The sequence below is a fragment of the Muntiacus reevesi genome, chromosome 7 (assembly GCF_963930625.1).
Source record: "Muntiacus reevesi chromosome 7, mMunRee1.1, whole genome shotgun sequence".
NCBI classification, from domain to species: domain Eukaryota; kingdom Metazoa; phylum Chordata; class Mammalia; order Artiodactyla; family Cervidae; genus Muntiacus; species Muntiacus reevesi.
Genome location: NC_089255.1, coordinates 27,320,341 through 27,337,927, shown reverse-complemented (window position 1 = coordinate 27,337,927; position 17,587 = coordinate 27,320,341). Strand labels below are relative to the sequence as shown.

Genomic DNA, 17,587 nt, shown 5'->3' with positions numbered 1-17,587 from the left:
AAACATAACAGTTAAAATTTTGTTATGTTTCTTTTGAGATATTTATTTATGTATTTGAGCTTCCCACATGGTGCTAGTGGTAAAGAATCCACCTGCCAATGGAGGAGTCATGGGTTTGATCACTGGGTCAGGAAGATCCACTGGAGGAGGGCATGGCAACCCACTCCAGTATTATTGAGTGGAGAATCCCACAGAGGAGATTCTGGCTGGCTACAGTCCATAGGATCATTTCCAATTATCAGTTATCAACAGTACTGCTATGAAAGACCTTGATGTATATCATTGTATATATAAAGCTTTGATTCCTTACTCATGACAACTTAACAGAAATGAAATCACTATGCTGAAATATATTTGTAAGGTTTCATTATATATTGCAAAATTGTCCTCTAAAATGGTTGGGTCAATTTAAAATTCCTTCACCAGCAGTGAATTAGAGGACTAGTTTGTCCCACCTTTGCAAAAGGTGGATGTATAATTAATTTGAATCTTTATAAACCTAAAAATAAAATTGTTATTTACTGATCCAATTAAAATTTTCTTAACTTTTGTTATAAAATATGTAGCACATATTTAAGTTAGAAAGTACAATACCTGTGATCCCACCTATTATTGCACATATTCTCCTAACTTCTATTCCTTTACTCTGCTTCCCACTCAGATGTAATCAATATTCTAGGTGTTTTGATTTATGCTTCTTTTGCCGTTTTAAAAAATAATTTTATTAAATAAGTATATATTTACAAACATTATGAAGTTTAATTTGGCTCATTTGTAAAGTATATATGTATGCTTAAAATATGCATAATGTATTAGAACTTATTCAAGAAAAGCTATGAATATATATTTTTAAGGAATTTCTCTTTTTCATCTTACAGTTTTACAATTTATTTGCATACTCAATGTTGAAAAGCTGAAAGCTTTTCCTCTAAGATCAGGAACCACATGAGGATGCCTGTTTTTGGTACTTTTATTCAACACAGTGTTAAAAGTCTTAGCCACAGTGAGCAGACAAGAAATAGAAAAGGCATTCAAATTAAAAGGTAAGAAATAAAAATGTCACTATTTGCAGATGACATGATACTAAATGTAGAAAAACCTAAAGACTCCACCAAAAAACTATTAGAACTAATAAATGAATTCAGTAAAGTTGCAGGATACAAAAGTAATATACAGAAATTTGTTGCATTGTTATACATTAATCCAGAAAAATCAAGAAAACAATCCTATTTACAATTGCATCCAAAAGAATAAAATACCTATGAATAAATTTAACCAAGGAGGTGAAAGACCTATAGTCTGAAAGCTAGAAGATATTAATGAAAGAGACTGAAGATGACCCAAATAAGTGAAAAGAAATTTTGTGTTCATGAATTGAAAGAATTAATGTCATTAAAATGTTCATACCACCCAAGGCAATCTACAGATTCAGGGCACCCTCAATTTAAATATCCAAGGCATTTTCCACAGAACTAGAATAAACAATCATTAAATTTGTATGATAGCTGTTCAGTCATGTCTGACTCTCTGTGATCCAAGGGACTGTAGCCTGCCAGGTTTCTCTGTCCAAGGAATTCTCCAGGCAAGAATACTGGAATGGATACCCACTGCCTTCTCCAAGGGATCTTCCTGACCCAGAGATTGAACCCAGGTCTCCCTCATTTCAGGCAGATTCTTTACCATCTGAGCCACCAGGGAAGCCCTAAATTTGTATGGAATCATGAAATATCCTGAACAGCCAAAATAATTTTGAGAAATACACACAAAACTAGAGGTATTTTAGGACTTCCTTGCTAGTCCAGTGGTAAAAAATCCATCTGCCAATGCAGGGGACACAGGTTCCATCCCTGGTCTAGGAAGATTCCACATTTCCTGGGGCAACTAAGCCCATGGGTCACAACTACTGAGCCTGCATGCTCCACTTACTAAAGCAATGTGCCTACAGACCATACTTCACAACAAGAAAAGCCATCAAAATGAGAAGTCCATGCACAGCAACTAGAGAGTAGTTTCTGCTCGCTGCAATTGAAGAAAGCCCATGCATGGCAATGAAGACCCAGCATAGCCAAAATAATAATAATAATAATAAAATAGAGGTATTCATACTCTTTGACCTCAAACTACACTATAATGCTATAGCTTCCCAGGTGACTCAGTGGTAAATCATCTGCCTGCCAATGTAGGAGCCGCAGGAGACGTGAGTTCAATCCCTGGGTTGGGAAGATCCCCTGGAGGAGGGCGTGGCAGCCCACTCCAATACTCTTACCTGGAGAATCTCATGGACAGAGGAGCCTGGTGGGTTACAAATCATGGGGTCACAAAGAATTGGACAAGACTGAGCATATACACACAGTCATAGTAATCAAAACAGCATGATACTGGCACAAAAACAGACACATAGATCAATGGAACAGAATAGAAAGCTCAGACATGCAAATGCAATCAATTTGTCTATGGGCAAAGGAGAAAAGAATATACAATGGGGAATAGACAATGTTGGGAAAACTGGACAGCTACATGTAAAGAAGTGAAACTATATCATTTTGTCACACCCAATATAAAAATAAACTCAAAATGGATTAAAAACTTAAGGATCAGCCCCAAAACCATAAAACACCTAGGAGAAAACATGACCTATGCTATCTTCATATTTAGTTGCTCTTTAATTTAGTCTTAGTAATATTTTTTTGGATCTGTCTCCTCAAGCAAGGGCAACAAAAACAAAAGTAAACAATGGGACTACATCAACCTAAAAAAAACCCAAAAGCTTTTGCATAAGGAAAGAAACCACCAATAAAATGGAAAAGCAATCTACTAAGTGGACAAGATGTTTGGAAATGACATCTGATAAAAGGTTAATAGGCAAACTATATAAATAACTCATACAACTCAATATCAAAAAGATGGAAAGAAAAATGAGTGGGTGGGAATGTAAATTGCTGCAGCTGCTATGGAAAACAGTATGGAAGTTCGCCAAAAATTAAAAATAAAAATACCATGTGACTCAGCAATTCCACTCTTGGGTGTTTGTGGGAAGAAAATGAAATCACTTATCTTGAAAGGATATGTGTACATCGATGTTCACTGCAGCATTATTTATAATAGGCAAAGTATGGAAACAGCCTAATTGTCTGTCCACAGGTGAGTGTGTAAAGATGTGGTGTATATACCTTAGCCTTAAACTCTGCAACCACATGGATAAAACTGCAGAGTATTATTCTATGTGAAACAAGTCACAGAAAGACAAATGCTTTATGTTTTCACTTATACATGGACTCTAAGAAACAAAACAAACAAATATTACAAAACAGAAATGGACTCACAGATACAGAGAACAAACTTGGTAACCAGAAGGGCTTGGGTGAAACACATGAAGGGGATTAAAAGGTGCAGACTTCAGTTATAAAACAAATAAGTCACAGGAGTGTAATATACAGCACAAGGAACAGAGTTAAAAATAACTTTGTAAGGTATATAACTTTGTATGGTATATAATCTATAAACATATTGAATAACTATGGCATATACCTGAATCTATTATAAAATGTCAACTATTAAAAAAGCCATCTAACTAAAAGTAAAGAAATAAAGATTCTGAGGTAAAAAATTTAATGGTGTGAAGAAGTATATAGTAGTTTTATTATTTTTTAAATAATATATTTATATAATATAGATGTATACCTTTTTGATTCTGTTTCCACCTCTGTCTCTATTGTGTGGATACATATATATCACATATTTACATACATATCTGATATATATATATATATATATATATATATATATATATATATAAGATGACTGATATGTGTCAGCTTTATTGAGGTATAATTGATATATGAAAAACTGAACATACTTAATATCTTTGGATACATGCAAACATCCATGATACAATCACCACAATCAAAGTAATGGTTATATGCAATACATCTTTAAATTTCCTGTGCCCTTTGTTTTATATACATGTATATTAGCATACATTTGTTTTTTGTGGTAAGAACACTTAACATGATATCTACCATTTTAACAAATTTTGAAGTGTAAAATAGTATATTGTTAACTATAGGTACTATGTTGCATAGCAGATCTCTAGAACTTATTCATTTAACATAACTGAAAAGCATTAGAATTAGAAAAAATCTCTTTCATAAACTTATAACTTGATAGCATTTGTCATATAAATGGAATCATGCAGTATCTGTCCTTCTGGGAATGGTTATTTCACTTAGTATCATGGATTTCTTTTCAAGGCTGAATAATATTCCATTGAATGTAAATATCACACTTTCTTTTTTCATTCACCTGTCAGTGGACACTTGGATTGTTTCCATACCTTGGCTATTGTTAATAATGCTGCAAGAAACATGGGAGTATAGGTATCTCTTTGAGATGCTGACATAGTAGCATACTGTTTTCCATAATGGGTGTACCAATTTATTTTTCCACCAATGATGTCCAAGAGTTCCAGTTTCTTCACATCCTCACCAACAATTATTATCATTTTGATAATAGCCACCCTTCAGTTCAGTTCCGTCACTCAGTCGTGTCTGACTCCTTGTGACCCCATGGACTGCAGCATGCCAGGCCTCCCTGTTCATCACCAGCTCCCAGAGTTTACTCAAACTCATGTCCATTGAGTTGGTGATGGCATCCAACCATCTCATTCTCTGTCGTCTCCTCCTCCCACCTTCAATCTTGACCAGCATCAGGGTCTTTTCAAATGAGTCAGTTATTTGCATTACGTGGCCAAAGGACTGGAATTTCAGTTCAGCATCAGTCCTACCAATGAATATTCAGGACTGATTTCCTTTAGGATGGACTTGTTGGATCTCCTTGAAGTCCAATGATCTCTCAAGAGTCTTCTCCAACACCACAGCTCAAAAGCATCAATTCTTCAGCACTCAGTTTTCTTTATAGTCCAACTCTCACATCCATACATGACTAATGGAAAAACCATAGCTTTGACTACAGACCTTTGTCGGCAAAGTAATGTCTCTGCTTTTTAACATGCTGTCTAGGTTTCTCATAGCTTTTCTTCCAAAGAGCAAGCATCTTTTAATTTCATGGATGCAGTCACCATCTGCAGTGATTTTGGAGCCCCCCCAAATAAAGTCTGTCACTGTTTCCACTGTTTACCCATCTATTTGCCATGAATTGATGGACCAGATGCCATGATCTTAGTTTTCTGAATGTTGAGCTTTAAGCCAACTTTTTCACTCTCCTCTTTCACTTTCATCAAGAGGCTCTTTAGTTCTTCACTTTCTGCCATAAGGGTAGTGTCATCTGCATATCTGAGTTTATTGATACTTCTCCCGGCAATCTTGATTCCAGCTTGTGCTTCATCCAGCCTAGCGTTTCTCATGATGTATTCTGCATATAAGTTAAATAAGCAGGGTGACAATATACAGCCTTGACGTACTCCTTTTCCTATTTGGAACCAGTCTGTTGTTCCATGTCTAGTTTTAACTGTTGCTTCCTGACCTGTATACAGTTTCTCAAGAGGCAGGTCAGGTGGTCTGGTATTCCCATCTCTTTCAGAATTTTCCACAGTTTATTGTGATCCACACAGTCAAAGCTTTTGGCAAAGTCAATAAAGCAGAAATAGATGTTTTTATGGAACTTTCTTGCTTCTTCAATGTTTAATTATTTCCTATTAAATTTCTCTATCTGCATGTTTTTAGGTACATGTCTTACAAATATCACATAGAGGTATTTTTAAGATACATTTTGATATTCTCTACAAATACATAAAGCTGACAATATCTTTAGTTCACTGAATTCTTATAACAGCTGGTCATCGTAAAGGTTATGTTTACGAGGCATGAATCATTTGGATATATTGATTAGTTATAAAAATTATTTTAAGGTACATCAGAAAAAATTAGTCAAGCATATTTTTAAAATGAATATTATTAAATATTCACTATGTGTTTTGCATTGCATACCACTGTTTGCCAGTGTTTACTGATCAGGTGATGGGTATGGTGGAGGTATGGCACTAATCGATTATAATTCTTTCTGAGAGTTAATATGAAGCAATAGTACCTGAGGGCTTCCCAGGTGGTGCTAGTGGTAAAGAACCCACCTGTCAGTGCAGTTAGATTTAAGAGATGCAGATTTGATCCCTGGGTTGGGAAGATCCCCTGGAGGAGGGCATGGCAACCTACTCCAGTATTCCTGCCTGGAGAATCCTATGGACAGAGGATTATAGTCCATAGGGTCGCAGAGAGTCGGACTTGACTGAAGAGACTTAGCATGCACAATACTACCTGAAGAAGGATGGTGGTAACTGAAGCAAAGGAAAATATTATAGGATAAAAAGATAAAACTATATAATAATCACTTTTATAAGATGTGGCCAAGGAAGGCTTCCTATTTTGAAAGGGTGTATCTATTTTCAAAACTTTCTGCATAACAATTCCTCTTATACTTTAGTAACTACAGTTTAGAACTTGACAACACTCTCATGAAAAAATGTCGGTAGTCTAGGATCCTCGATGTTTAGTCTCATGGGACTGAAAGGCATGTAGAGAGCCAAAATTGCTGAAGTAAAGTTATGTTCTGTGATTTCTCATTTGCTGTTACCTCCTAGTTTTCACTGAAGAGTGTTTTTGCCATAAAACATCTAGTTAGTACTAAAGTAGAGTAATACTCTTCATTTCCTGCTGAATCTCAAGCATTCTAAAGTGTTGGGTTTCTTTACACTTATTGTATTGTCTCCTTTTAAAGCAAAAATATTTCTGCACATTGATCTAAGACATCATTAAATTAGGTACTAACAATCTACTTTCTTTTCTCTGTTCTTTTGTTCTTTTTATTCCCCAGGTGAAAACCAGGATGGACTCTGAGGCATAATTCCCAGGAAAATCAAATCAATGAAGGGCTGGCTATTCCCAAGATTCCCACCAACACTTGGCCACAACATGCTAATTAGAATTTTTTTTTTTTAATTGAGAAAAACAATATTGAGTTCGTTGTTTCGGAAAGGTTTACAATCTCAGTCAGAGTGAAACTGTCCTTTCCTGGATCTAGAAAAATGCTCCTATTTCAAGCACTACCAAGCAAAGTATATGTAAAACAAATGTTTTACTATTTAGCAGATCCAAAATTAATCCAACTTATCTTTGAGTCTCTCTCCAGTGATTTCTCTGGGATTCCCCTACTTCTTTTAACTTAATCTATGGTTTTATTGTTGTTTGATGTATTTGTTACATATGTATTTTGGGCAATGCGTGAAAAGGAGTATCAAGATGAATAAAATGATGACTCTTGTTAAGGGTATTGGGGAAGATTTTGGGGCAAGGCATGGAAAAGAGTTTCAAAATGAATAACTCTTTGACTTTTGCTAAGGGCATGGGGGAGATGACACTAAACTGGGTGGTGAATGAAGGGTGGGATTTTAACTAGAAGAGGGTGTTCTTGAGAGGAGGAAAAGCATGATGTTTTCATCTTTTCTATGTCTTATTCCTTTTAATTCCCCTATTCTGTATTTCCTTTTAGTTTTTCATGGTAGATAAATTCCTAAGTGATGCTTTCAGTTTCTGTGTTTTATAAACTCTCAACTTCTGTCATTTGGTACCCAGAATTCATCACACTAACTCTTACTTTTCTCTCTTAGAAATTATGGCTAATATATAATGGAAGTTTCTATCTTCTCACACAATTTGGAGGGACTTGATCTACCATTTGAGGAAAATAGGTTCATTGATCTAACTCAGGTAAGAGAGAGTTCTGGTTCTAAGCAAATAAGATTAATAACATTTTTATCACCAGATATGAGTAATTTCCAGAGTTCAGAGAAAATTCATTTGTGTTGTTCTTGATGTCTTAAACTAAAACTCTCATGTGAAAACCTCATGGTGGGAAACTAAGATGAGGTATAGACAATGTAGCATAAGTTGGGTGTCAAGTTAACGTCTCTCTCTGGTGTGTAAGCAGGGCAAGTTAAAAGTGGGAGAGTTGTGGGACTTCTCCTGTGGCCCAGTGTTTAAGACTCTGCTTCTACTGCAAGGGACTTGGGTTAGATCCCTGGTCAAGGAGCTAAGATCCCACAAGCTGTGCAGTCCCCTGCTCCCCAAAAGTGGTAGAATTGTAGCAGCTTGGAATACTCAGGAAGCATGTCACAATTAGGGATGTACCTAACTGAAATAAAAATTTTATGAGAGTATTTAGGGTTGGGTTTTATATAAAACTAGGTGACTACATTGATTTCCTCTAGCCTTTCATGTAGAAATGACTCAACACGTAAACAGATTAATTGAAAAAGCTCTGGAAGGGATGCTTTGGAGGCTAGGAACCTGGAAGAGACTAGATCTTGGTGAGGATGTCATAGTGGAGGTCTTGGACAGTCAGGGACTGTCTGAGAGAAGTACATAATGAGCAGGAGCAGAAGGCAGTATGACAAGAGATGGTAGAGGAGCTGGAGATGAGGTGGCCGACACCGAAGACCCTCTGCCTGTCAAGTCTTTGCAGGCAGCCCACTCTGCCTGTCAAGTACCTTGGAGGTAAAAGCTACTTCCTCACACCCTCGAAGTTACTTTGTTGTTAGGTTGTCAGTGACTTATGGAATAGCGTAGTGAAAAGCCCTGGACTCTGGAGTCAACTTTGTCTTTTAAATTAATAATTTTTCTTTAAAGAGAAAAAGATAAAGAAAATAGAAAATTTATCACCCATAGTCCCTTCCTAGAAAACAACTGTTAAAATTTTGACATTTCTTCAAGTACTTTTTAATCCACTTGCATCTTTAAAACAATGGCAAGAATAGGGTTTGAATTGGACACTTAGCTGTGCAAAATTAGGCAATTAATTTAATCTCTTTCAGTCCTTATTTTCTTATCTGTAAAACATGGATCATATTCCTTCTTTCTATGCTCTATCCTGCTATTGTGTAACAAAAGATATGAAAGATTTTTTAGAGGTTGTAAACTTTTAGAAAGAGGAAATTAATGTCATAAATTTTGGTATTTGCCTCCTGTAGGAAATTATTAATAGAATGTGATTAAAAAACAGCATTAGGTCGCAACTTGAAGAAATTGTCCTAGTTGAAATTATGTGAGAGTAGGAACACTCTTAATTCAGAAGAGTTTAAACTTATATGGTTAACTATAAGGAATAATGATATTCTTACAATTGTATTTTATTTTTAGAGTATAGAGCACAGCTATAAAATATAATATACACAATATTAATGTTTTCTAAAGTCAATATGAGATCAGAATAAACAGAAGTATGTCATGCAATTTCAGGAAATAATTGTATTATATTTATGATTAGATACACTCTTATTAACATTTGATAATCAAGATTCATTAGCATGTTAAGGAAATAGAAATGATGTGTAGATAGTTAAGAAGACCAGACAACTATTAACATGCTTAAAATAGTTGAGAAAGGAGATGTTATTAGTAATAAAAAGTGTTTATTCTGGATATCATATGACTAAGGAGAGTCATAAGGTTAAGGAGAAGTTAAAAAAATTATGTAGTCAAATCACTGACCAAAGATTTAGTTGATGACTCCTTTAGCATTTTTCACATAGATCAATATCTTGTGAGTCATAATTTCTATTTCTCCTGAGAAGTCAGCAGAAGTGAACAATCTTAAATAATCATATGAAGTAAATTATGTCTGAGGGTTTGGAGAGGATTGAGAAAGCCATTCATGAAGTCCTCAAAAGGATGCCCAAAACAGGTTTTAGAATTTACATATTTGCATATAATTACAGTTATATTAAGCATTGTGTATGTAGCCTTGATCTTCCCTTTGACTTCTAGGTTACAATGATTTAAGCCCTCCCTGACGTTAATAACTCTAGTTGTAATTTTTTCAGGTGTGCCCATATAAGAAGGCATAGGGGATGGGGAAATTAGATAAGATGGCATTGCTAAGCTAATATCTGGAAGCAGATCAGAATAAAGTTATACTAGAATCAGAGGCTCTAATATCTAAGCCTTTGGATCACTTACTTTTCATTTATGAATATTTTTGTATGTCCCAGGAACAGAAATGTCTCTGGCTCATTTTATGGGAATAACCTTTGATGTTTTTCTTCAAATATAGACCAGGCAGACAAAAAAATTAGTCTATTTCTCCCCTCATGGAGAATTCATGTCTCCAATAATGTCTGTACTACTCCTTCTTCACTACTTTCAGTTGTTTGTTCTTCCTCCAAATATTCCTACTATCTCTAATATTTTTAACTTAAAAAAAACTGAAGTACAATTGAAATATGATGTTATATTAGTTTCAGGTTCACAACACAATGGAACCTAAATCTGTAAGGATTGATTCCTTCCCTATGTTAATTACTCTAGTTAGAATTCTCATTTGAGAAGTTATAGCCTTCAGGTCTAGCCTGTAGAATAGACATTATAAATAGGGAGAGAGATGACAAAGTCTTTGCACAACCCACTAGCGACAGTATTTTTCAGAAAGTAGGAAATGGTGAACAGTATAAGATTATGCATAGATATCAGAAGATTCAGCTATTCTGAGATATTTGGTGACCCTCATGAGACAAGTTTAAAGAAGGTGGTGGGGACACCTGTCAGACTGCAAAGAGTTAAGGAGAAGGTAACTGATGGGCTTCCCTGGTGGCTCAGATGGTAAGGAGTCTGCCTGCAATTCTGGAGACCTGGGTTCAATCCTTGGGTCAGGAAGATCCCCAGGAGAAGGAAATTGCAACCCACTCCAGTATTCTTGCCTGGGAAATTATATGGACGGAGGCTCCTGGTGGGCTACAGTGCGTGGGGTCGCAAAGATTCAGACATGACTGAGCAACTAACTTTACTTTAGAATCAAGACTATTAAAGAGGAATAAATATTTCTTGAAAGTAAGAGCAGAGAGGGAGAGCATCCTGGAAAGATGGCTTGGAGCCAGATTATAGGAGCACATTCTATGTTAGGAGTTTGTACTGTTAAAGGCAGTGAGAATCACTGGACATTTTCTGGTGGTAGTAGTTATATCATCAAAGTGTTACTTAGGAAGAGTAAGCTGATGGCCATGCAAGTTAGATGTGCAGACATTGGTTGTCCTGTATTGTAGAATTTCAGTAATAATTAGTGAAAGGCAATGAAGATTTGAGAAGAGCAGGATGGATGAGATGCCTGCAGTATCATACATCTGGAGGAAAAACTGCATTGGGAAGTAGAGAGACGATTATTAATTTTGTTGTAGTCATGTGAAATTTCACTCATACATAAATGTGTAGGCGATAGTGTTTGGTGGACTATGGAAAATATGACTATGCAGTTTAGAATAGAATTAGGAGATGAATGACTAACTCCTAGGATTCAACTAGCATTTACATGCTGGGGAAATACTAAACCTTTTCATATATATTGTCTTTCACACAGTGGTCAGGCTTTTGGGGAAAGTATAACTAGAATACATGAAAACCCATTAGGTGAAGAGAAAAACAACAAAATCTTTAAAAATGTACTATTTATATAGCAAATAAGTAATGAAAAACCAGGGAAAGACAAAAGAAGGATTTTGAGAATAAGACTACCAGGAGAGTTTAGTGCCACTAAGGATATTTATAATAATATCATATGGCTAACAATTATTGGGTTCTTGGTATGAGTGAAATACTGCTCTAAATTCTTCTCTTATAGCGATTTTTGAGGCCAAACTATTTTCATTCCAATTTAATGATGAATAAATGTAGATATAATAAGATTAAATCATTTGTACAAGGTCAGTATAAGTGGTATAGCAGGTGGTCAAGTTTAAACCCAGCAGTCTGGTGTGTGATTTTTCATTTTTAATAAATGTTTTACATCTCTCTCCAGAATATTAAAGGTAAGAAGGAAAATGAATAACTAAATAAACTACATAATACTCAAATTTGTATATTTGGAAAGATTAACAGGGTTGGATTATCTTTTAAATTCTAGTTCATTGCTATTTTCTATAGAAAATTTCACTTATTTTTAAAATCAGTTTTCATTGTGGAAGAAAATGGTTGCGATGAGATTAAGTTTGGATTCCTAAAAAGTCAAACTTTCAAAGCAATAAATCACAAAGCAATAAATAAGAATATAGCTATTGAGAGTTATAGTTTACTTCAAACTTCAATATCATGCTATTTATTTCATAGATTTTTAAATACTTTTCTATTGTCAAGTTATTATTCCAAAAACACTTAACAAGGACGTTACCTCTGCATTTAGGTGGCATTTACATCTCTGATTGACTGGAAGACACTGAATCTTGGGAATGAATGGTATAGATGATTTCTGAAGGTTCAATTAAAATATTATAATCTATGTGTATAAAATCCATATTAAATACATGTGATGTTAGGCTGTGTTGAGTACAGAGCTTCTGGAAGATCAGATGATAATTTCAATAAAAAATAATAACATCATGTAAAAGGATTCATAAGTAATATAAATAAGACCCTTTGAAGTTGACCAATTCAGATGGGCTTAAACAGAGGGTGATTATTCTTGAAATCCAAATTTGAGGCTGGAAGGTTAAAGGAATGGATATCTTAAAAAAAAATGTTTATATATTTATTTATTTTTGGCTGTGCTGGGTTTTCTTTGCTGCACGGGCTGTTTACTCGGCAGCGAATGGGAGCTACTCTCCAGCTGCCCTGCAGGAACTTCTCATGGCCGGGCCTTCCCTTGTTGCCGATCACAGGCTCTAGGGCACGTGGGGGGCGTCCTGGTTCTAGAGCGCAGGCTCAGTAGTTGTGGCTCACAGGCTTAGCTGCCCCGGCAATGTGGAATCTTCCCGGATCAGGTATCTAACCTGTGTATCCTGCATCGGCAGGCTGATTCTTTACCACTGAGCCACCAAGAAAGCCCAGGAGTGGATATTTTAAAGTGCATAAGATAAAGATAATGAAATGGAAATGATGATGGGAGATGAAACAGGGAGGACAGATTTAGGAGGCATAATATGTAAAACAAATAGAAGTTCCAGAGGATAAAAAGGAACTGATTTAATTTAAATGGGGAGAGGAATGAGAAGGTGGGTGTGTAAAGTATTTTAAAGGTCTCAGCCTATTTGGTGTTGGGAAAAAGTGGAAGGAATTAAAATATACTAATAGGAAAATAAATTAAGTTTTAAAAACTAATTTATTTTAAAAATTAATAGGAAAATTAATTCCTACTAGTGGGAAATTAATTAACTAAAAATAATTGGCATATTATTTTAAAACAAGAGTGCAGAAATGTGTTGCTGGAAGAGACAATAAACATGAAAAGAACAGACAAGTATATAGGACTTCTATATTAATAAGAGTGATAAAATGAATATACTATCTTGACCAGATCAACACAACTCAAATATGAAAAAGTTCTCTATTTGCTGAAGATATTATTGTAAAACAAGAAAACCCAAGACACTGCAGTAAAATACTATTACCCAGAACATGGTAAGGTAGCTACATATAACAATGAAATTTTCTTCATTCTAGCAAGAGGAATCTAGAAATGGAAATGAGAAAAAATATTCTGTTCATAATGCTAAGAAGAAAGTTAAAAAATACAAGGAATAAGTTTGACAAAGAAGATATAGAATATGTATGGAGAAAAAGACAAAGTCTTATTAAAGGACATGGAACAAAGTTTGAACAGATGGGTAGATGCATAATGTTTTTAAATGGGAAGATACCATCATAATAACAATGCTACTTCATTCCAAGTTAATATATAAATTTAATGCAGTTAAAATCAAGAAGTGCAGTGGAATTTTTTTGAGGGGTTGGATAAAATGATCTTAAAGTTTATATAGAATAATGTATATACTCAAGAATAACTGTACTTCCCTGGAAGTCCAGTGGTTAAGAATCTGCCTGCCAATGCAAGAGACACAAATTTGATTCTTGGTTCTGGAAGATCCCATATGCAACAGGGCAACTAAGCCCCTGTGCCACAACTACAGAGCCCGAGATCCAAAACTATTAAGCCCATGTGCTGCAACTACTGGGCTTGCAGCCTAGAGTTGGTTCTCCACAACAAGAGAAGCAGCACAATGAGAAGCCCACACACTGCAACTGGAGGGAGTTTGGGCAGAGCGACGAAAACCCAGCAGAGCCAAAAATAATAATTAATTAAAATAAAAAGAATAGCCAACTAAGCATGAAAAATAATTACAGGAAAGGAGGGCCTTGCTTTATCAGGTGACATAGGATAAAGCCACGGTTTTGAAATACTCTGATATTTATACAGATGTAGGTAAATATATCAGTGGAAACAGAACAAAGAATTTAGAAACAGATTCCAAATTATCTGAAAATTTAGCAAAATGTAAAAATGGTAATTAAATTCATCAGGGAAAGAATGGGCCACTTAACACATAGTGCCATTACAATTCTATTATACCTGGAAGAAATTAAAAGTGGACTTATATTTTTAAACATATATAAAAGTAATAGAGCACAGAACTAAATAGAAAACAAAAAACAATGAAATATTGAAAGAAAATCCAAGGGTGTATTTTGTATGATCCAGGAGGGAGGGAGACCTTAACAAGACTAAATTCAGTAGCTATAAGTCAAGTAACAGCTGTATTTAATCATATAACAACTAAAAACTTGGGAATAGCCAAAGAAATTATAAACAAAATAATAGATAATTGATTTAAAAATATAATAAATGACAAAAATGTAACATTGACAATATAAAAAGGGCTCTTACAAATGACAAGAAAAAGACAGCACAATAAGAAATAGGAAAATACATGGAAAAGTAATTCACAAAAGACCACATCTAAATTGAAAGAAAACATGTTCAAATTTATTGGTTGTCAGGGAATGAAAATTAGAGTAACAAAGAGCTATCATTTTATACCCAGTATACCAGCAACAATTTAAAAAGTGTTAACATTTATTCCTGTGGAAATATGTCTTATTACATCCTTTCGGGAAGGCAATCAGGCAAACCTACCCAAATTAAGGGTCTTCCCCAGTAGCTTAGTTGGTAAAGAATCTGCCTGCAATGCAGGAGACCTGGGTTCAATCCCTGGGAAAGGAAGATCCCCTGGAGAAGGAAATGGCAACCCACTCCAGTACTCTTGCCTGGAGAATCCCATGGACAGAGGAGCCGGGTGGGCTACAGTTCATGGGATCGCAAAGAGTCGGACACGATTGTGTGACTAACTTTCACTTTCGCCCAAATTAAAAATATAAGTACTTTGTGTCAGTAATCACATCCTGAGAATTCATGCCATGAAAGGAAAACAGTACAAAAGGAGGGCATACATAAAGCTATAGAGGATGCAAAGACATAAAGGACGCAAACATAGATATTTGCAGCATTGTTTGTTGGGCCCCCCAAACTGCAAACTGGGTAAATGCTTATTAATAGGGAAATTAGTAAAAAATTGTGGTTTATCCACACTGAATCAGGCAGCATTATAAAGAATAAATTAGAGCACCTCTCCAGACAGCTTTCTGTACCTTTTGTACATGTTTTCATTCTGTGGCATATTTCAGTAGAGAAATCTGGAAGTACTAATCTCTCTATATCCTGAGTAACCTCTCTTTAAATCCAAAGGTGCTTTTGTCTACCTTTTCCTTTCTTGTTTAGACACTAAAGCCCAAACTAAATTTGAGGTACATGATTAAATTATACCAAAGATTTATGCAGGGAACATTTCTGACTCTGGCTCTTTGTTATACTTGTTCTGTGTAAGCTCTAAGTAACTCTAAAATGGCAAGATGATCTTTAGTTTCTGACATTTCTGCAAGGACTTTCTTTCCAACTTACTAATTATGTCTGTGTCCCTCTCATACTCTTCAGTCAACCTCAGGGTCAGCCTTGTGCATGAAGTTGATGGATGGAGGAAATCGCTCGGTGGTGTCTGAATTTTTGCTGCAGGGACTCACCAGTTCTTGGGAGATCCAGATTCTTCTTTTTCTCTTTTTCACAGTATTTTATATAGCGAGTATGTTGGGAAACCTTCTCATTGTGCTCACAATTCTCTCAGACCACCATTTACATTCCCCCATGTACTTTTTGTTGGCAAATCTCTCCTTCATTGACACAGGTGTTTCCAGCATTGCAACCCCAAAGATGATTTCTGACCTTTTCAGAAGACACAAAGTCATCTCCTTGAGAGGCTGCATCACTCAGATGTTCTTTATTCACACTGTTGGGGGTGCAGAGATGGTGCTGCTCATAGTCATGGCCTATGACCGGTACGTTGCTATCTGCAAGCCCCTCCACTACCTGACCATCATGAGCCTAAGAGTGTGCACTTCTCTTCTGGCTGTTGCTTGGACCATTGGACTCATCCACTCTGTGGCCCAGCTGGCTTTTGTTGTCAACTTACCCTTTTGTGGCCCCAATGAAATGGATAGCTTTTACTGTGATTTTCCTCGGTTCATCAAACTTGCATGTACAGACACGTATAGATTGGAGTTTCTGGTCACTGCCAACAGTGGTTTCATCTCCATGGGCACCTTCTTGATCCTGATTGTGTCTTACATCTTCATCCTGGTCACGGTTCGCAAACACTCTTCAGGTGGTTCATCCAAGGCCCTTTCTACCCTCTCAGCTCACATCACCGTGGTAGTTTTCTTCTTTGGCCCTTGCATTATTGTCTATGTGTGGCCATTCCCTACCTTACCCATAGATAAATTTTTAGCCATCTTTGATGTTCTAATTACTCCTTTTATGAATCCCATTATCTATACATTTAGAAACAAGGAGATGAAGATGGCTATGAGGAGACTCTTTGGTAAGGTTTTAAGTTTCAGGAAGAGTTCTCATGCACAATCCAAGAAATTCCGATTGACCTTGACAATTCTTGGAAATTAACCTCTTTAATTACCCTTTTCATATATGTTTTCGGTTTCCTAATGATTTGCAATATTCACTGTGAAATCTCTCCTTAAGAATTCTGTTCCTAGCTGATCATTGTTTCCACAGGGACCCTTGCTCTAAGGAAACGGAAGTACTAGGCAGGAATGAATTCAGCACTGGAATATAATGTTATTAAAAACTTACAGATGTTGGTAAAGGCTGAAATCTCACATACTGGGCACGTTTCCCGTTAAAACAACCTGTTGGATACTCTTCTCTTTGACAGAAATTTTCAAAGATGTATCTCTTCTAATATACATATGTACCGATATTCAAGCCCTTTGTGTTTCTCAGTGTCTATATATCTGAAGGAAAAAAGATGAAACAAAGGTATTGTCTAGGTAGCTTTGAGATTTTGAGGCTTCTAATGTCTGAATTTAGCCATCCACACTCAAGATTTAATTAATTACAAGGTTTTTAAATTTAGTTAGGATTGGAAGGTGATATTTGACTAACTCAAAGAGTGACAACTCAGAAGATATTAATATTTTTTGATATTAACATTTTTAATTAATCAAATGTTTTGACACCAGGTGTTGTAAATTCCTATATGCCTCAGTGTGTATGATTATTTCCTAAACTTAGTCACTATTTTTGTATGGCAAAGATAACTATGTGAAACTAAATGATTTTAAATGGGTTGAATATTTTGTAGATGAAAGAGATAATACTGAATGAAAATGCAAAAGATTTATATATTATGAGAACCAGGGTAATAACTAAATAAAACAAAGTATCAGTTCAGTTCAGTTCAGTTACTCAGTCG

General features: G+C 35.6%; 1 protein-coding gene across 1 annotated transcript; it reads left to right on the top strand.

The window, feature by feature from the left end:
- Positions 1-15,789: 15,789 nt before the first annotated feature.
- LOC136172601 (olfactory receptor 4F3/4F16/4F29-like) lies at positions 15,790-16,776 on the top strand. The gene has a single exon (XM_065942020.1). The coding sequence runs from the start codon at positions 15,790-15,792 to the stop codon at positions 16,774-16,776; it is 987 nt and encodes a 328-aa protein (XP_065798092.1).
- Positions 16,777-17,587: the final 811 nt, after the last annotated feature.